We start from the raw sequence: 21,247 nt of genomic DNA, 5'->3' as shown, positions 1-21,247 counted from the left end.
GTGGTAGCAAAGACCTGTTTGGGGAATGGGATTTCTGCACAGTTTAAGCACCCGTGCTAGTCATGAATCTTTGCTTTGAAGTTTCTTGCTAGTGAGATTCTTTATATCAGTTGGCCTAGAACAGTTTCTACATCATTAGGCAGTTTGCTCAAAATTTTTGAGACGATGAAGTGCAGTAACAGTCAGTGTGTGCAGGAGACAAGGAGGAAGGGAAGAAATAAAGAGAAAGGCAATGCGTGGTGTACACAGACAATACCTCATTTATAGTTACATAGATAATTCAGGAATGAATAAACATTGATCAGGAAGGGTATCAAAGCACTTCCAGAACCTCCAAGCTGCTTCCATTACTAATCATAAATTAGTCTGAAAAGGAATTACCCAACTGTTACAGGCAGCGCACATGTATAGTTTCATCATTAGAACAGAATGTTATTTTTAGTGAACCTCATTCAAGTCGCACAGAATATAACCCGTGCAGTGAACCAGCAAGACCCTTGAAGCTACCAGCCAGAAGGGAACACGGACAGCTTTAATATGACAGCTGATCAACATCAGAAACAACCTGCAATTTACATGTAAAGAAAAAAAAGGCTCTCCAGCAGCTGCTGGATTGCTCCCTGCAAACCCAACTGCCACATCCATAATTTCAGTCATAGGCAGATACCAGCAAAGCAGAAAGAATTGCTTACTGTGCCTAGTCACAAAAGTACATGTAAAAGGGTTACAAAAATAACAAAGACCTATTTCACTGCACAACACTTTGGTAAAAGCAATAGAGAAACCGTAACGTCAGCAAATGACTGCCTTTCTAGGTATCATAGGAGATTACTAGGCTAATGGCCCTGGGGCCCTTACAACCCTAGCCAAGAGTTTATCTCCAAAGCTCTTTAAACAGACTCTATGAGTTCTGTCCTAAACATGAAGTGGATATGGCTTAAATAAAATTTGGTGATCATATTCTAAAACACAAACTATGAACAAACAGCAGCACCACTGCTCCTAGACTTTTCTGAGGTTTTGACGTAGCTGGTTACTACAAACAGAAAAAGGCTTTAAATATCAGTGATCTGTCAGTAAAGTACACTTGTGAGAGAGATTCACCATTACAGTACATGTTTCAGTGGCACATCAGTACTACAGCAGCATTCCTTATCTATGGAATTTGTGTAAGGCAGTTGTATGACCTTCCAGTCTGACTTCTGGAGCTATTGCATATATCACCCATGAATGTAGCAACCTCTTTGACCACTGCCAGATCACCAAATGACATATACAGAGATGCTCACACCAGTGTTTATTTCTTTTTCACGCACCCCCCCCCCCCCCCCCCCCGAGTCATTAGTTCTCACAAAAAAATCTTGCATGCCTATTAATTTGCTCATTCTGGCCAGGGCAGTACGGACACCATCTTCCCAAAAACAGAAAACTAAATGCAAACTGAAAATGACCAAGAATATGCTGGCAGTCACCTTGTCATCAGGGATCCAGATGGTCAAAACCAAAGAAATAAAGATAGGGGCAGAAGGGTGGAAGTTCAAATAGGAGATTGTTGCGGCACTATGAACATCTACTGTCATGGGAAGTTGCTCTGACAACTGCAATATGTTCATTGTAAGGATATCTGCAGCAGTAGCATTCCTTACCTATGCAAGAGTACAACAATTAAAAGGAATACTGCTGGGGAAGTGGGTAGAGCATGCCCTGCAGGGTCGTAATGACAATACTTGCTCTGTTCTTAGACAGGGCATCTAGCTTCTAATGCTAAGAAAAAGGGTGCACTGAAGTCTTTGTAACTGCCTCAGAAATTCTCTGAGCTGAAATGTGTTTGATGAATACTGCAGTCATGGCTACTGCTATGGCAAAGTGTTTCCTAACAGTCATCCCTCATGTTTATTACTGTACACGTAACAGAAGACTATATACAGCTGGCCAACCACTTGGAGAAGGTCTGCTAAGAGACTGGTATATTAGTTTTGTCTTTGGTTGTAGCAATGTAATACTAAAGCTGTCCAATAGATGTCCAAATGGTGCTGGATACTCTCTTTTTTATTTTAGGTTAGGGAAGAAGATTGGTAGCTGGACCGCATGATTCAGTTTCTGCTCAAAAAACACCTTTGGTATAAAAATGAACTGGTCTTAAGGCTGACCCTACATCCTTATAGAACACCATATAGGGCTCCTTGCACAAGGGTCTGCAGTTGTGACACCTTGTGTAAGGAACTAACTGCCAGCAAAAGGAGAGTTTGCCAGAATAAGAATGTTAAAGGCACGGGGTGGGGGCAGTGTAAACCACTGAAGTACAACATTTAACTCCCAGGGAGGCTGCCCTTGTCAGCTTTCCTATGGTTTCAAACACCCAACTCAAAATGGACTCCACTCTCCAAATTCAACTCCATGATACTGAACTTGCTCATTGCTATTTTCTATAGGAAACCACTACAGGTACGCATTCTCTGAGTAAGTGCCTGCACAGATTCCTTTGTTTTCAGAGTTCTTTTTGTGTGACCATGGAGCTCATAGACATACATATCTATAATATATAAAAGCTCATAGTTGTGTAGTGCTTGCCCACCCTGCTAAAACACTTGCTTTTAATTTTATTTGTTGGACTGAATCCCAAACAGTTTAATTCTGTGATTCCTGGGAGAAGCGACTTGGCCTCCTAGGGGTCTTCAAATGAAGTATTTCCTTTATCATGCAGTGAGTGGACAAGGGTGGCTTGATGAGGAGGTATGCTGCAGTAGTAGAAAGATACATCTTAATGAAGATGTAAGAAAGGCTAAAAAATACTCCACCAGGGAATGTAGGACTTGAGGCTCAGAGCAATGTTCTGGTCATATGCCCCTACAATTGCACCACATACAGAACACATATTCCATTTGCTTAAATCAAATTTTCTAATACTAGGTCCTCTGGCTTCCTACAAGATTTTAACAATCTCCTCTGACCTCATCCTCAAATTGTTATCAGAGTGAAAGGATCCACATGTCAAAGCCTTGGGGTCCTGAGGTTTGGATGCACTAATGTTCTTACTCCTTGTGGCAGAAGGATGGATCCTTCTCAGGCCAAATTGTTTTGCAAGGAAAACTACAGTTGTCGTGGCCAGTGAGGGATGATAAACAAAACCCTGTACCTGTCTGTCCTTACCATCTGCAGTACTCTTGGCATCAGGGGTAAGGGATTGAAGGCATACAATAGGCAACGCAACCATGACATGTTGAAGGCAACTGCTGCCCGGGCCTTTAGACTTGGAACACTGCAGTAAAAGATTCAAAGCCAATGATTTTCAAATTATGTGAACAGATCCATTGTGGGCCACAGCCACCTTCATGGTAGCCCCAAAACACGTCTATATCTATTTATAGTTGTTGACCAAGGACTTGTTTAGGCTGTCCACAAGCACACACTGAGCTGAGAAAATGTAGACTGTCTGCAAGTGGATACCCAGATGCATCAGCTAGTAAGAGTAAATGCCCCTCTGCTCATGTACACACCATATCACTGTGAGGCTGTCTATAATTACCTTCAATGTACCTGGCTTTGATGCCATCCTGAAGACCTTTAAGGCCTAGAGAAGAGCCATCATTCTTCTTGCACACATGAAATTGCTTAACACTGTCCTGTTCCAAGTTCTGCTCACCGTGAGGTGCACCAAATGCACCTATTTTGGGATGTCTGAAGTGTGTGTGTCTGTGTGTCTGTGTGTCTGTGTGTGTGTGTGTGTGTGTGTGTGTGTGTGTGTGTGTGTGTGTGTGTGTGTGTGTGTGTGTGTGTGTGTGTGTGTGTGTCATCTGCCCCAGTACCTGGATCATAGGAGTGCTTGGATTTACCTCCACCTGTTTGGGCCACCAAGAAAACTACTTTCTTATAGCTGAGAAGACAGTGGTATTCACAGATTAAAAGGATTGCAATGCTGATACCAGGACTTCATCAGGTACCACTGGATCTTCCCCATGAGCAGCCTGGCTAGGGCTACCATGACAACACAGGCTAACACATGGCCTAATGTTTTCAGCATTTTCCTTGTTGCAATCCCCTCTTTTCGGTCTAGGTTTGAGGTAAAAGCTCTTCAGGAGTTGGGTGCGCTTCTTTGAAGAAAATCTGATCCATTTCCATGTTCAACAACGCTGTGAAGAAGATCTGAAACACTCCAGCTTTAGACTAGACTCCAAAAGGTTAAGTTAAAAAAAAAAAAAAAAAATAGGCTTCTTAGACTGGCCAAAAGTACCATCATCCAGTGGTCTGCTCATTTCTTTCATCAAGGAGACTTGGATGGGTTAGCTATCCAAGAAGGGTAAATATGGATGCCTCTTGTCCTCGGAGAGATGAATACCGAGGACAGGCATTTGGTGAACGCCCTTAGTGATGTGGGCAGACATGGAGAGATGTAAATCTGAAGTGCCTTGGTATCACCATTAATCTGAGAAACCATCTCAGATACTTGTGGACCTAGGTATGAAAGGTGTCCAATAGGAACCTAAAAAAAAAAGCATCAAAAGTAGTGTCTGCAGAGTGAACGTTTTGAATTTCTTAAAGTTTAGGAACTTGTTTAATCTGAAGAGTCCAGAACTCACCTTCAAATTTCATCCTTCTTGGAGATCAGAAGAGTAGAATAAAATCCCACTCTCTTCTCCTCGAAGGCGACCGTTTACACTGAGATATGTGCTGTCAAGTGCTGGAGGACCTCTAGGGCTAATCTGGTCTAGAGGGACCGGGGCATTGTCATGAAAGCAGAGATGCAACTAAACTCCAATTTCTACCTCCAGACTGCTATGCCACATACACATATGTCCAACAGCAGTGAACCAGTTGTCCTTAAAGTGGGCCAGCTTGCCAACCAACAGCTGCGATGAAGGGAAGGAAGAAGGACAAAGGGAAGGTGAGCAAGGGGATCCCGGGTTAAAGAGGACATTCATCTCCACCTCCTGCTTTTCTACCCCTTACTTTCTCTGTTGCCACACCATGCCTGCTTCTTTTCAAAGGTCATTTTCTGTTTGTATTGTTCAAGTTTAGTATGCTTTCTGTAAAATGACTACTGATTAGGGTAGGTAGGTGAAAAATGCTTCATCTAACACTCCCCCCTCTAAGTGTTTAAAAACTTCTGAGGATGGCTTGAATAAGCAGTACTTGTTCAAGGGCATACTTATAACAGCTGTTCTTTCACATTTTAGGATAGGAGTGAGACAAATGCAGGTATGTTTCCTTAAGACTGTTGCTGCAACTCTGCTGCAGGTGATTAGTGCACTGCAGTCACACTTGTTTACATGTGTTCATCCTAAAAGTAGTTTGGCTACCTTGGTAACTTTAACTTTAATGTTAGGACATTGCTAACACATCTCCCATGTTTTCAGGATATTCCCTAAGCACGAGTGACCGAAGTATATACCTTTTTCATGAAAAGTTACTGGGCAGCATATTTAGTTCTAGAGCCAGCTTACAGCTCCTGGTGGGCTGCTGGATGACATGTGAGGTTGTGACGTAAATCTTAGTAAATTTCTAATAATGAATGACAAAAATGTCAAGTAAAGTTACAAGCAAGTTGTACCTCAGGCTTTGGGCATACTCTTTTGATGAGAAGTACAATTTTGTTATCTTAGGTCATGAAAACATATCAGAAAGATGGTCTGTTTCCGATTACAACTGTTAAGACTATGTAAAAAGTCAGTAATTCCAGAGAAACCGGCATGATTCTTAACATGCAGATGTCATTTGGGGCACCTGGCAGCTGTCATACAACCTTGGCAACACTCCCTCTGAGGCATATAAAGCATCAGCAGCTACAGGAAAGGTAAAAAAATCTTACTGTCAGGAAAGATGAATACTCAGCACCAGACTGATGCTGGGTGGGGAGCACAAGGCAGATCTTCACCAAGAGTGGCTACAGCAAATATCTGCAAAAACTAAAGGTACTTCCTAGGACTTCACACACATTGCCTAGTGACTTCTTGAAAGAAAACATAGGACCACTGTACTTTCCTGTTTTTTCTCTGATGTGGTACAGGCATACAGGGCTCACCTGCTGGACAGCTACCCTGTGTCAAGGCTGCAAAATATTTTTGGTCTAGGTTGTTCCAGAGATTGTGAGCTCTATATGGACTGCACTCTTCTTTCTGAGAGCTGCTCACACAAGAACAAATGATGCTCTTCCCGAGACAAAAAAAAAGACACTGCGTAATGAAGCACTCTGGCAGAATTTGCATTCCACAGGCATATTTATTTAAATACTTTTCCTGGGAAGTCATAGACCTAAGAAAGTTTGGAGAAACCAATTCTCAGATTTTTAGGCGGAAACACTTAGATCAGTCACAAAGATAATAACAAATGCAAGCTCAAGAATAACTCAATAAAGTAAGAGTTTCCAAACTTTGTACTTATCACTTTTCTGGAAGTTGCAAAGGAGGAGGAGCTGACTGCCAGTGAAGTCATGAACAATTGCTTCTTCATGACAAAAAGAAGTGAACAATGCCCAAGCATCTTCTCCTTGCATACTCTATATCAGTGTGACATCAGCCAAGGAGGAATTATGCTCTTCTGTGATTTCCACCAAAGGTCTGGAAGCTGGAATAGAAGGTTGGCTGTCCACCTCTAGCAGATCCCAGAGATAAGGAATACTACTGTAGGAGTGATCACTCTAATGAACACTGCTGGTTTACCAACTACGTAGAAAAAAGTACACAGCGACTTAGAGTGTTAGCCATCTTCACACCAATCAACATAATAACAATCTTAATTCAGAAAAATTTAGCAAGTCCTGCAGCATGTAGCAGATGCTCTTCCACCAGCCAATTCTAATAACTTGCAACAAATGATGACCATTCTGCAAGCTGGTCTCCATCTATTAGAAAAGTGCCTTTTCAACATCAGCTAATATACCTGAGCTTACCCTAAGCTTTTTTGGTCTAGGTTGTTAAGAATTAGGCATAAACCCTTATATAACACACTGGACAGCTAGCTGGCTCACATGTATGACCCAGGAAGTTGGGATTGGTGAGACCACCTCCTCAAAGAGGCCAGTCACCAGTGGAGTCCTTCAAGGATATGTGTTAAGCCCACTGTTCTTTGGCATCTACTTCTCAGACATCAAGGCTGTCACAGGCCTCTGGCTGAACAAGACTGCAGATGATTTTAAACTGGAAGCAGTCATAGAATCCCCACAACACACTAACATCTTATAAGAGGGGCTACACAGACAAATGACTGGTGCCAAAGCCATGTCTTAAAACTCAGTGTAAAGAAATGCATTATCATATACCTTTTGGGAAGATGGCCACCCCAGCAAACTACTTCATCAATAAAATACCCCTAGGATTTAACCCACTTGTCAGGGATCTGGGAACACATGTAGACAGTAACCTGGCGTTTGACCAACATGAATCCAAGGTAGTAAGGATATCTTTCCATGTTGCTCAGCTTACAAGTGCATGGCATCTAGGTCAAGGGAAGTCAATGTACCACTATACTCGGCCCTCATCAGACCCATCATTGAGTAAAATGCCTCCCCTCAGTACATACTTTACAAGACACATGCAAAAACTGGAACATCCGCAAAGGTTCCTTACAAAAAGAATATTCAGAGCATAAACACAATGTCCTACGCAGATCGCCTCAACCCCCTATCTCTAAATTCGGTCTCCTGCAGACTAGTGAAAAGTGATCTATGACTGGCATACAAGGCATCCTGGACCCTACTCTGATGAACCTTTTGCACATCAGCAAAACAAACAGTATCAGAGCAACTAGATATAAAGACTTAAATTTTGCTTTTAACAAACGAGGCATGTTGGAGAAACACATGTATCTTAGAAAATTCCCTTCCTCTGGAAAAGGCTCCCCCCCCATCCATGTGAAACAAAGTCCCTTCCTAATCCTATTTAAGCATAACTTGGATCATTGGATGGGAAATCAAAAATTCACCCCTCGTGTGGCACCCACGTCTCTGATGGACAGAGGCATTCAGTAACTCATGTCGTAACTAACAATCACTCCTACATAAAAGTATAAAACATAACTTGTGTGACATATCCGGGTTGAAATGGGTAGGCTTATAAACGTCTTAATGGTCACTAGCCTAGTACATGAACATGAACTTATGAAAACAAAAGGGATTTTATTTGGTTATAAGAACTGGGTATGAAAAGGGTAAAGGCTCACCATGTGCATTACACAGCTGATAAGAAATAAGATGCTTTTCAGTAACAAATACTTGGGAGCCCACTAAACAAAAACATATTCTCTGATTTTTACATACTATAGTATCCAAAAATAACAGCCTACTATTTACAGTTGAAACTGTTTATGTCCCATTAGAAAGAGCAAAACTGTAAGCTCTTTGCTGTCACTAACAGTGATAGAGGGCAGGGTGTTTGCTTCATATAGCAGAAGCACATGAACAATGACAACTGCAAAGAACAAGTCTGCCAAAGAAACAGACAGGCACTGGTTTCACTGCAGCATCCTCCTTTCTTCCAATCATTGGTTTAGCATTACAGATGAGCTACAAGTGAGTATTATTTACAAGTTCTGGAAACAGCCTTATAGGATCTATATGCCATTCAAAATTAATTTAAAAACAACCAGAGAATTGAAGAATCCACAGCAACCATGACTAGTGATCAGGGGGGGGGCTAGATACAGCACAAGGTAACCTAGGCAGGTGCCTAGACCCCACCCTGTCTGGGAATATATATATATATATATATATATATATATATATATATATATATATATATATACATATATATATATATATATATATATATATATAAAAAAAAAAAAACTAAAACACTCCACTATCTTCCAAAGAAACTACAGCTGTGTGAACTCTTACCATAACAGCAGATGTCCCTCTCTTCACTGTTTCTGCATTCTTCACTGAAGGGATCTCTTGCAAAGGACAGCCCAATGTCCGGTCAGCATACCAAAGCCTTTAGATTTTATAGGAGTTGTATGTCACAAGTATGCTCGCCACACGGGGCATAGGTCATAAAGGTGACTTATGGACGCAAATACTCAGAACGGAATTGCCCCCGGATGGTCAAGAAAAACCCCAAGGACAACGTGGAACATGTACATCCAGAAGAAAAAAGTTTCAGAGAGACAGGCAACTAAAGACCCTTGGTCAGGAAGGTAACAAAAGGCAGAGGCAAGAGTCATAACACAGGGGGGAAGGGAGGGACCAAATACTGCAAACAGTGAAGACAAGGACATCTACTGTTATGGTAACATTTTCCATGACTGTACTGTGTCCTTCCACATCACTGTTGCAGTATTATCACTGAAGGGAGCATGCAAGCCCTAAGAAGAAGACTGGTAGGAGGAAGGCAAAACCTGTCCCGGCCATGGAAACAACATCCAGTTTGTAATGCTTAGTAAAAGTATGAACAGAGAACAAAGTAGCAACTTCAGCGATGGGATTGATGTCTAAACCCTTGAAAAAGGCACAAGCAGCATCTGCCCTAGTAGAATGTGTCTTTTCAGGCAAAGAAAGACATTTGCCATGAAAGGAATAACAACAGCAATGGATATAAGAGATCCAGGAGATACTAAACTCAAAGTCCTGGGATGAAAGGAAATAAAAAAGGTGTTTAGATTTGTGAATAACCTTTGTTTTACCCAAATAATATCTGAGCTGTCTATGCAAGTCCAAGGTGTGAAGAACCTTTTCACTGGCAGACTGGGGAGAAGGAAAAAAGGAGGGAAGTTGACTAGACTGAGTAACGGATAACTCATTAAACACCTTGAGCATAAAAGGATCAGTATGAAGATACACCCTGCCTCTGAAAAAAGGAGGAATAGCCATAAGACCCTGAAAACTCAGACACTCTCTTGGCTGAAGTAAGAGCTAACAGCAGAACAATCTTCCAATTAAAAGTTCCAAGGAAGCTGAACAACAGGTTCAAAAGGAGCTTGAGTCAAATTTTCAATAAGAAAACTGAGGTCTCAAGGAGGAGAAATAGGTTTTCTATGGGAGCTGATATGAAATGCACCTTTAAAGGAAAACACCACCTTAGAACTAAACAAAAATCTATTTTTTCACTCTCTCTCTCTCTGTTTTCTGAGTTATTTTAAAACCTCAAAATCACTCTGCTTCTTATAGAAATTTAATATATTTTCTACAGAATGGCTGTCAATGGGGCTTGATATATCAACGTGATCTTATTTTTCTTCAAGCCTTTCTCTTTCCCATAATACATTTCAAGTCTGATTTATATGAGTCATGCTAGATATAAGGAAGTAGTAGTGTATTCCCATTCCATTGACATATAAGGGGATTAGTGTCAGTCACTGTCATCTTACATACTGTCTGCAACAGGACTGCTTCTTTTATTTCTTGAATGGCCCTCAGTTGTGTGTCCCAGGGCTTGTTTTATAGTATACTAAGGAATTACACAGATGCAACCAAAACAGTTGCTAAATTACAGGCTTTTGTTCAACGTATCATTTTGTAGTCCAATATGAATTGACAGCCCCTCCCCCTACACTTTGGTAAATGTGCTGATACTTTACAAGAACTACAAGAAAAATATTTTCTAACTTTTCTCTAAATGTCAAAGACATCTTTGATACCACATTCAAGTCATCCTAAAATGTAAAGTAGTATAAACAAACATTTAAAGTTTAAAGCTTCGCATTTCAATACTGTGATGCTGCTTATGTAAATTTGTCAAAAGAGGTGACAACTGCATTTGAACCACTGATTGATCTAATTGCTCTGTTTTTCTCTGAAAGGCACTGCTACATTAGAAGCAGCTGTGAATCAGTGTAAGTTCTCTTCCTCTCTGCAATAAAAACAATGGAAAACAGTTTCACACCTCTCTGTGACTACAGATTTCTCTGTCGGTGGTATGTCATGCAAGTGTAGACAAATTCTTCTGCAACTTCTGTGAGAAGTTAAGCTTAAAAAAGTGGGTGGTCTTTCCCTTCCTTGATGCCAAAGTGAGGAAATGAAAGTTTTATAACGTACAAGCAGGCTTCAGATACCTACACAGTACTGGAATCATATTGTAGGAAGAAAAAAAACTAAGAGTTGAGTTAAACTGTAAGAGAAGGTGAAGTTTTCCTTTAAGAAATTGCTTCACCTCAAACCAAGAGGCCAAAGTAGGGTTCGAGGGCAGACAAGCAGAAGTAGCTGACAGGTGAGCTTTGATTGATGAATATGCCAAGCCAGCAATGAACAGATCATACAACTAAGACAGAATTGGAGAAACCCCTACTAAAAAGGGATCCTGATGACAAGAGTGGCACCAAACAGAAAATCTTTTTCATTAAGATATATATGATTTTCTAGTAGTGGATTTCATGCACATCCTCAGAAAAATAGGTGCCGAAAAGGGATCAAACCCTATCACCGCAGTGTCATCTGAAGAGTGGACAGGAGAAAATGGATGATTGATCCCTTTTCCTGTGTGAGAAGATCAAACTAGTGAGGTAGCTTGTGATGACTGCCAATGGCCAGATGAAAAAATGGGTAAACTAGAGCTGTCTGGGCCAAAATGGACATACCAGCAAGATTTTGAGAGAGTCCTGCTTGATCTTGCAGAACTCTTGGCAGCAGAGGAAGGGGAAGAAATGCATATAGAAACATTTCCTTTGAAGGAAAAGACAGGGCGTCTAATTTCCAAGTCAGACGACTTGGTACTCTCAAACAGAAGGGAGGAAGTTATCTGTTTAGAGGGTAGGCAAAATGTACTAACTGAGGAATACACCACCAATGAACAATATCTAGGAATACATCCCTGTGAAGCATCCATTTGTGAGCCTCTGTTCTGGACCTGCTCAGAAAGTCTACCACTAGACTGTGCTCTGAAGGAATGTAAACTGCCTGGAGAGTCACCTGATACCTGATGAGCCAGTCTGCCAAGGAGACAAGATCTTGTACCCCCCTGCTTGTCGATATATCACATCACTGTGGTATTGTCTGTGAGGAGTTTCAGCGGGACTGCGGAGAAAAAGAGGGATGAAAGGCCTGTACAGCCAGAATCAGAACCCCCATCTCTTTTGTGTTGATAATGGTTTGACCTCTGATGAACAGGCCAGAGAACCTCATCTTTCAGAAGTCAGAAGTGGTGCCCCACCCACGTATAAGGCATCCATGAAAAGTTCTTGGGTAGGAACTAGACATAACAGGGCTGCCCTGGAATGAGGAAAAAAATAGCTGAATTACCCACTGGATCTTGAGTTTGAGACAAGGAAGCAAAGTAACAGGGAACTCTAGAGAGTGGCAATGTTGAAGCTGCACCAATATGAGGTACCACTGAAGCTTCCTCATATGGAGTCTGGTAAGAGGAAGCAATGGGAATGCTGGAGTCCATAAACCCCAGAATCCTGAGAAATTCCCTGGCCGTGAAAGAGGACAGAGAAAGAAGAGACTGGAAGAAAGTTGTTGGAGACAAACCTTGGGAGCATGAAGAGAGGCCAACATAGGAATGGCCTGAATACTGCAACCCAGAAAAATATGTTCTTGGGAGGGTGCAAGCAACAACTTCTTCAGGTTGATGGTGAAGTCCAAACTTTGCAAAAGACAGGTGGTAAAGTGAGGATCTTGTCGAAGACTGCTGGAAGAACAAGCCTGAATATGCAGCTTGTCTAGATAAGGTAATAATCTATATCCTTCGAAGCCTGCAAAAGGCAATGACATGAACGAGGCATTTGGTGAATACTCTTGGGAAAGTATGAAGGTCAAAGGGCAAATCAGAGAACTGAAAATGAGAGGAAGAAACAGAGAAACATAAAAATTTCCTGAACCCAGGGTGAATAGGGATGTGAAGATAGGCATGCTTGAGGTCTAGGGAAACCAATAAAGCCTGAAAAAGGAGGAGAGAAAAATAAAGCCTAAAGAGAGTGCATCCTGAAAGAATGGACTTTGATAAAGGTATTGAGCAGAGAGAGGTCTAGAATTGGTCTTAAAGTCCCCTCCTTCTGAGGAATGATAAACATCCTGAAGTAAAAACACCTTCCCACTTAGATAAGTGCAACAGGGTGAATGGTGTCCTGACCCAAAAGGGACTGCAAAACCTTTGGGAAAAGTGAGAGAGAGTTGGTCTGGGGGATGCTGCAGAATGCCTGAAAAGGTGGGAAGAGACTTCAATAGCAGGAAATACTCCTGACGAATGACAGACAGCACCCAAGAGTCTAAAGTTATCTATTGCCAATTTGGGAGAGAAAGATGGAGATTCAAAGGGACCTGGCCAAGGAAATGTCAAACAGGAACAGGCTTGTCTTGAAAGTAAAGATTCTGAGATGTAGAAGTCTGAATGGACTTTGCATGAGGAATGCACCCGGACCCACCCTTCTTACCTTTGAGAGGTTGACAAGTCTGCCTGTGAACATAGGCAGATTTGGAAGGGTAATTCCTCTAGAATTTGTGTATAGGGGAGATGAAATATGCTTAAGTTCCTGCGTGGTCTCACCCTTATCCTGGAGTCAGCAGCAGCTGTCCCAAAAGATTTTTGTCATCTAGAGGAGCAGCCACAAGTTTGGCTTTAATATCATCAGGCAAGACCTGAAGATGAAGCCAAGAATAACACCGCATCACAGAATCACAGGCAGCAGCCCTGGAAGAGGCATTAGCAGCACTGCATCTGCATCTTATGGAGTGATGAGTGACCTGGTAAGTGGACCCAAGCAGGGAAAGAGCTGAAGCCTTCCCTTCTGAATCAGACAGATCAGACACAACCATAGTTACCTGAGAAAGGAGAGCCAAGACATACTCGGTCATGTGGGTTTGGTAATTAATGGCCTTAAATGACAAGTTGACAAGCTATATATACTTTTTTTTTACCCAACCTCTCCCTAACTCTACTATCATTATCAGAAGGAATGAGCTTAGAATAAGGCAAATGTTTAGAAGGCTTATCAGTTGAGACTGAAAACACAGAAGGGTCAAAAGAAGGCCATTTAAAAAAATTTGCAGTCCTTGTCAAATCTAACAGGTTTCTTGGATGCCGGGGTCTGACAGTCAGGAGATACAGAGGCAGAAGAGAAGGTATCCAAAAGTGCTGCCAACTCAAGAGATACTTCAGACAGCTTAGGGGGCTCCATTTGTTGATGCTCATAGCATCGCTTTTGGATGTCAGAGACCTGGAGCAAAGCAATAGTTTTCCCAAAGGATAATTCTTCCAAGGAGGAATCCAGGCTCAAAGAATCCTCTTCCTTTGAGCCATAGTCTAAAGGAGAAGTAATTTGGGAGAAGTATGCAGGGTATTCCTCTCCAGAATCTAGATAGATTTAGAGGAATCCAGATCCCTTGTCCTCTTAACAGGCATGGAAGACCAGGGTGTAGCATGAAGTGACAACCCTTGAGGAAGCTTTAAGGTCAACAACGCACTGAACAAGCCCTGAGTAAAATCTTGCCATTCACATTGGGGATCTTTAACAGTAGGAGTAATATGTTTGACCTTTTGTTTTTTCTTAAGTGGGACATCCACCCTAACAACCCTCAGTGACTTAGCCCCTTGGCAGGATTCAAAGAGCATAGTAGGAATATCTTCCTTGACTACGATTTGAGGACCCCCCCCCCAGCACCTCAGAAATAATCAGCCATAGTCCGACCTCAATGTCTGGATCAGTCATTTAAAAATCCACAGAGGACGTGAGAGATCTTGGATCCATGCTGGCCTCCAACGGGGTCATGGCATAAGAATCCAATGCAAGCACTGGAGTTTTGTCAGGGCTTTAACTAGCTTCTAGACAGAAGCGCAGAAGAGGATGGACACCAAGCAGATCATGCCTACACTTTTTGGCCTTCTTCTTGGAAGATGGCTGTACCTATGGATGGCAGAATTCCACCATAGCATCCTGGGCCAACAACTTAAGATGTTGGTTCTCAAGGTATATGGAGAGGGAAGATAAATGACCACAGAGGGTCTTAGGGATAAACACTTGACAGATAAAGCACAACGTATGGTTGAGGGAAGCACCTAAGCAAAAAAGAAATTGGTTGTGATGGCCTTTATGGGGAATCTGCCTCCCACACTGACATTTTCTCTTATTGGATGACATGAGCACAAACAACAATATTGAGAAAAAAATAGAGAAGAAACTCCAACAGAGCACTAGACAGCTTTGGTAACCAGCACAGCAGATGGCATTTAGATCTACGTATGATAGCAGCATTCAGACTGGTGGCAAAAGTTTGAGTATTTGCATCCATACATCACCTTTGTGCCCTAAGTGGGCATCGTATGCGTACAAAATCCAAATGCTTTGGTAAGCTGGATGGACATTGGGCTGTCCTTGGCAGGAAATTAATTCAGTGAAGAATACTACAATAGTGAAATGGAAGGACATTAGAACATTTCAAAGTGCAAGTCTTCCAGGGTCAACACGCATTTTTCTTCCAAGCGTTAGCACTGTTGAGTGGGAGAATCGAGTAGAAGATTTTATTTTGTTTTAGCATTCACTCCCTGAATCAAGATTAACATATGCATAGGAGTTCAGCCTGGAAAGTAAGTCTATACTATCAGCAGAAGAGTTGAATCCATCAGGAGAGATTTTAGCATTCCCTGCTGAGATATTATTTGAAGTGGGGTGGGGGGGATTCATGGTGTGTGCCTTTTATTTTCTAAGGTAAAAAAGCAAAGTTGAATGAAGCAGATCAGATACCTTTAGGGGATAATTGCTATGAAGGAATTAAAACTGTTGTAATTAACAGGATTATAAATGGAACAGAGAAACAGAAAGGAAACAAATGCAAATTACAGGAGCTGAAAAGGAATTATAACAAGCGCAATATTAGACAGATGGCTACTCAATGGGTCAAATACATTTAAGAGTTTAAACAGGTGACAAAGGCAAAAATGGAAGAAGTAAATGGATACTTTTATTCATTTCAGACAGTGCTCCTTGGCTGCCCCTGAAAAGGGACATCTACATAAAGCATGCTGTCCCGAGCTGTTAGCAAACACACTGCACATTTATAGGTTTATAGGTTAGTACTAGGCTAACTGCCCTTTTGGGCCATTTGAAGCCAAGCCAGTTACCCCATGTGAGAATCAAACTCTGCACCTTGTGTATTTAAGGTAAACACCTTAACCATTATGTCATCCTCCCACCCCCTCATGTTTTCAATTCCTGCAACGCCCATAGACACTATACTTCAATGTATGGAGTATGACTACGAGTTCCAACATATCTTGTAGTTTAATGGCTTGCTGAGATGAAGTTTCAATAAATGTGACTTTTAAAGGAAGACCTGTTTACCGTTGCTCATGCTAAGTTTGTTTTCAGTGTGAGACTGTTTTGTTTAGCAAATGGCTTTCAGTGTTTTCTCCTAAAATTTGAATAATGGTTTTACATTAAATCCAAATCTCTGTGATCAAATTAGAAGTGAAAAAAGAAATAGTACACACACTGGCAGTTTTGAACGGTATTTTCTGGTAACTGAGAAGACACCACCAAGTAATGGGATACTTGTATGACTTGGGGGGGGGGGGGTGGGCAGTCCATTATCCTGTCTAGGTGGCCGATTTGACCATGAACCAGCTCTGCTAGTGATAAAACATGTCCTGAAATGCTAAATGCACTACCTACTGAGATAAAGAATTCAGCATCTTATTGAATGTCCAAAAAAAGTCTAAAGATCACATATTATACAAAATAAGTACCCAGCATCTTACTGAATATGTCTAAAGATCACGTATTATACAAAATAAGTAGTTATATATAGGCATAATCTTACAAACCACTCAATTCTGCTAGCCCAAATTAACTAAATACTTCTCATAAGAATGGCTACTTACCATATAAGAAGAAAACTCACTTGTTAATAACTGCATACCACATACCTATACAACTCATTCTACTGTTACGAATTTAAGGAGCACTGCATAATATGTATGTTTGGTCTTTGTGTATTTCAAGTTTGTGTATTACTTTTGTACTTCATCTGCATTCTAACCTTTGTGAACAACATTAAGCAGCTAATTATATGTCATCTATGTACTGCTATAGCCACTTTGGACAATGGTACAGATTGTATCAGAGGGATGTGTCAGTTATATGCACCATGGATCAACTTCAATAAAGGTATGGTGTCTGAGTGGGATTTTACCTGCTGTGCAAATATAAAATAAATAGTGCTCTGAGATACAAAGGAATGAACTGCAAGCTGGATTAGAATTCTGGCGCTCAGTACTGGAGGAATCGATCAGGAAAGGAATGGAAACAAGTAGTCAGTGCCATCTTACCCATTCCCAGGGGTAGGTGAACTCTCTCTCTAATATTTCACAGACACCCATAAAATGACCACTGCTATCTACGGTATTTACATGGCAAAGGGGTCTTTCTTCTGTATCACTACATTTTGTTTGTGTCTTTCGGCTTTTCCCGGTTAGGGGTCACCACAGCGGAACTCCAGTCCGCTAATGATTGGTAGTTGATTTTTACGTGCCGAGTTACCAGCCCTGACGCACAACCTTCAACGAAGGTACGACAATTCACCCATGTCTCCGTGCAGAAGACGCTCTAGCTGAGAATCTAATTCACCTACTACATAACTTTGGAATGTAAGAGGAAACCAGAGCACCCAGAAAAAAACTCGCACAACAGCTCCAACAATGCTTTTTATACAAATGTATAAGAGCCACACGGGTAAAGTGAGTGCACTAAAGCTCATCAAAGATTGTGGCACTCTGAAATCCATCCGGTGCAGACCCAGTGTTCCTGCAAAAAGTCTTAGGATTTTAAGTGAAATCCTTGGATCTGTAAAACATAAAAGGGGAATATATACTGTCTTCAAAACTGTACACCGATCTCAAACTTAGTACATATAAGCAGTAGGCTTTCAGGTTGTAACCCTGAGTTTTATAATTCACTTTTTTTTTTAATGGATCATATTTTTTTTATCTTGTGAAGTATCAGGACTCACAGCATCAGGTTTCACACTTCTTCTGATAGGGAATGACAGAAACAGATTTACTGCAGTAAAAAGAAGAGGCAATAGCCAGATGTTACTTTGTAAGGTCTTTATACACCTCTACCCAGCCCCCCCCCCAAAAAAAAGACAGAAATAAGTACATAACATAATCGTTCAGTTGATACAGAACCTTCAAAAATACCCTTACTACCAACAAACAATGTAACTCAAGCTTTATATTGTACTGAAAAAATAACACTTGTTTTAAAAAAATAAGTGACCCCTGATAATTTATGTTGCTTCTAGCATTCTCATCTAGACTTACAATGTACTCACAGGTACCTAGGAACCTATAAAAATCATCATGTTGCCTAGAAATACTCATTAGGAATTGGAAGCTGTTTACCTCTTTTGTTTTAATTCATGCCATGAAGTGATCCTGTACAAACCTTTTTATGTAAGAACCAGTGTGTCAGCATGTGAGGACTGAGTTGATTATGTCAGATTAGATCAAGAGTACCAATTTTCCACACACAGAACTGGTTACTTCTCGCATACTTAAGACTGCAACACTACACACCTCTTACGGCCTCCAGCTACCGACGACTCACCTCTCAGGCATTGAAGCCATTATACTACTAACTGTCTATGGCTATTACACAGTTCATCTTCAAAGTGCTAACCTCCATATATTCAGGGATCCTATCTGACCCAAAACTGATTTCAAACCTCTGGAAATATTAGGCGAACCAGCTGTTAACGTCTTCAGCTCTTATTGCACAGTGATCTTATTCCTTAGGTCAACAGAATGCCAGAGTATCCACAATGTACATTGCTACAGCACTGACTGTTCAGCTGGTAGGATGCCTGACGGCTCACATCCAGTCGGCTGAAGTGCACTCCAAGGATGAAATTATAACAGATTTGTAACACCCATATCCTGAGTTCAGTAGATGTTCTTACATTTCAGGAGAATATTGTTTTACCACGTCTCTCTCTGCATTCCATGACTTACTGATTTCTTCAGAGGTTAAACAGTACACCTAAGGTATAAATGGTAAACAAAAAGTAAAAAAAAAAACAAGAAAAAAGATTTACAACACACCACAGCATTAGAAAAACATACAAACATGTTAATTATTCAACAAAGAAGAGCAAATATACTGTTTAAATGCTAACAGTGCACTGTTCTTTACAATTTAAAGCCTTTGAAAAATTTTCACTACCTAACTATTGAGAAGTTAAACTGTATGAGAAATGTAACATTTGGTGCTGTTATATACAAAGCTTTCAAAGAGAAGATTATTTTATAATTATTTATTTCCTTTGGCCAGCACTTCCTGCTTCCCTATCAACCTGGCCACCACAATATTTATTTACTTCCAGTCTTTCCAGTGGCCATTTTCCACATTCATTTTCTGCTGTTGGCTACTGCACATATGCTTTCTCACATGTATAACCATGGAGATTGCTGGGAATGACTTGCATATTGCAACGTGCATTGCTTGTACCCTTGTATTCCTCAGCCTACATAAGAAAGCATCACTATATCTCATAGCAGTCTCCAGAGGTAAGGCAGGTAGCTCACTGTCTTCCTGCATCAGGGTGCAACCTTCCAGTGCAGAATCCACCTGACAGACCTGGGTTGAATAAGTACTAGTCATGCTTCCTCACCCTATGCCTGGAGTCTACCACGCTGTCAATACTGGGGCTAGAATAGCTTGGCCTTTACTCTGCTGTTAGATTTATGGCAGTCTTCTTTGAAAGGGCAGGTATCAAGGTCTGAAATAATCTCAACTTAAACTGCCAACAACATTAGATTTTCTTTTAACCCTGTTATCATCATAATTAGTTAATCCTGGCACCATTTAACATGTCGAGACTTGAATTGTTAAGTTCCAAAATATGCAGGCTGAATGACCAAAAACCTGGACTTGCATATACCAAGTGTAAAACTACCATTTTTCCAAAGATTTCCTTTTCTCCAAAATATGGTGAGCTCAAACTTGGTATATATAAGTCTGGGATATGTGGGGGGTGGGGGTGCAGGGGGCTTGCACCCTTCAAAAAAAAAGAAGTTTAAAGGAGAACAGTGATGTTTGATGTTCAGTCTTTTGTATTTTCAGTCTTTTTTCTGATATATAGATTCAGCAAAGTCTCAATATTTCAGTAGAAAGCCATTAAGTCTACATCGGACTCTAATAATAATTACATGCATGTTGTATGACTAAGTCACTCACTCTCTTCCCCCATGCTCTTAAGGTGCACCTACACAAAGCCATGTCTCAGTATTTTGCTCTTGGCTATAAAAATGAACCAAAATTAACATCTCTCTTCCCTTTGTTACTAATTTGTTCCACTTAATCTGCCAATCAGGATCCCTCATGTAAGAAGCCAAAGGCACTACATACACTTATAGGATCACAGGTTTACAGGTATACACTGAGCCAACAACCACCAAGGCCTTTATAAACCTAGCAACACAACCTACCCCAAATGCACCCCCTTGTAACATGGGCATCTTAATGGGAGGTATGTTTGCTAGAAGGGGTACAATTGTCAGGAGGCTGCTACAATGTTGTGTGTGGAGGGCATGTTAGTTAGGGAATGTTTATTGTTGGCCTCTTGTCTACAACAGACGCTGGAGCTAGCCTGGGGATGCCTTTACGATATCCCATCCAATGGTCAAAATTACATTTGACTAGGATGGACTCTGCTTCACTATGGATGGGGAGTTTATACAAGAGCATGGGGCTCTTTTGAGTCACATACCTGTCTCACCACCATGGGGACCTTTAAGTCACATACCGGTCTCACCACCATGGGGACCTTTGAGTCGCATACCTGTCTCACCACCATGGGGACCTTTGAGTCACATACCTGTCTCACCACCACGGGGACCTTTGAGTCACATACTTGTCTCACCACCACGGGGACCTTTGAGTCACATACCTGTCTCACCACCATGTTCTATTTATGTTGCAAGTAAAGCTCAAATTCCTAGAGCTACTGCGTCTGGTGCTGCTTGTTTGCAGAAGTGCAAAAGCTCCATCAGGACCAGATCTAAAGAAGTTTATATGCCAAACAGCGATTGCCTCTTAACCTGTAGGAGACAGAGTATAGAGAAAGGGCTCTAAGGCAATCTGTATAGGACAGTGTGTTAATATCCCAAGGTCTCTTGCTGAGGAAAGTACAGTTGTGTACTTACCATAAATGTAGATGTTCGAGTATATTCACTGTTGCAGTCATTACAATTGGGTTATCCTGCGGGCAGGCTACCCACAGTCGGCCCAAATTCCAAAGTCTAGGTCCGGCGTCAGTTGCTGTTGCCTCCTCCCTGACGTCAGTGCGCCAGGGGTATAAAAGATGCAGCCGATGCCATTTTCTTCA

At 41.3% G+C, this 21,247-nt stretch overlaps 1 protein-coding gene across 1 annotated transcript in view; it reads right to left on the bottom strand.

The window, feature by feature from the left end:
* The window catches only part of KTI12 (KTI12 chromatin associated homolog), a gene marked incomplete in the record, with an annotated part of 408,069 nt that overhangs the window by 108,713 nt on the left and 278,109 nt on the right, over nucleotides 1-21,247 (bottom strand). Inside the window, 1 exon segment of the mRNA XM_044077840.1 lies at nucleotides 18,821-18,900. Within this exon segment, the coding sequence (XP_043933775.1) occupies nucleotides 18,821-18,900 (80 nt within the window).

This window comes from Protopterus annectens, chromosome 7.part0, assembly GCF_019279795.1.
Source record: "Protopterus annectens isolate FY-2018-M chromosome 7.part0, PAN1.0, whole genome shotgun sequence".
In the NCBI taxonomy this organism is placed as follows: Eukaryota; Metazoa; Chordata; order Ceratodontiformes; family Protopteridae; genus Protopterus; species Protopterus annectens.
The sequence above is the reverse complement of the archived record's forward strand: the minus strand, read 5'-3'. Positions and strand labels throughout refer to the sequence as shown.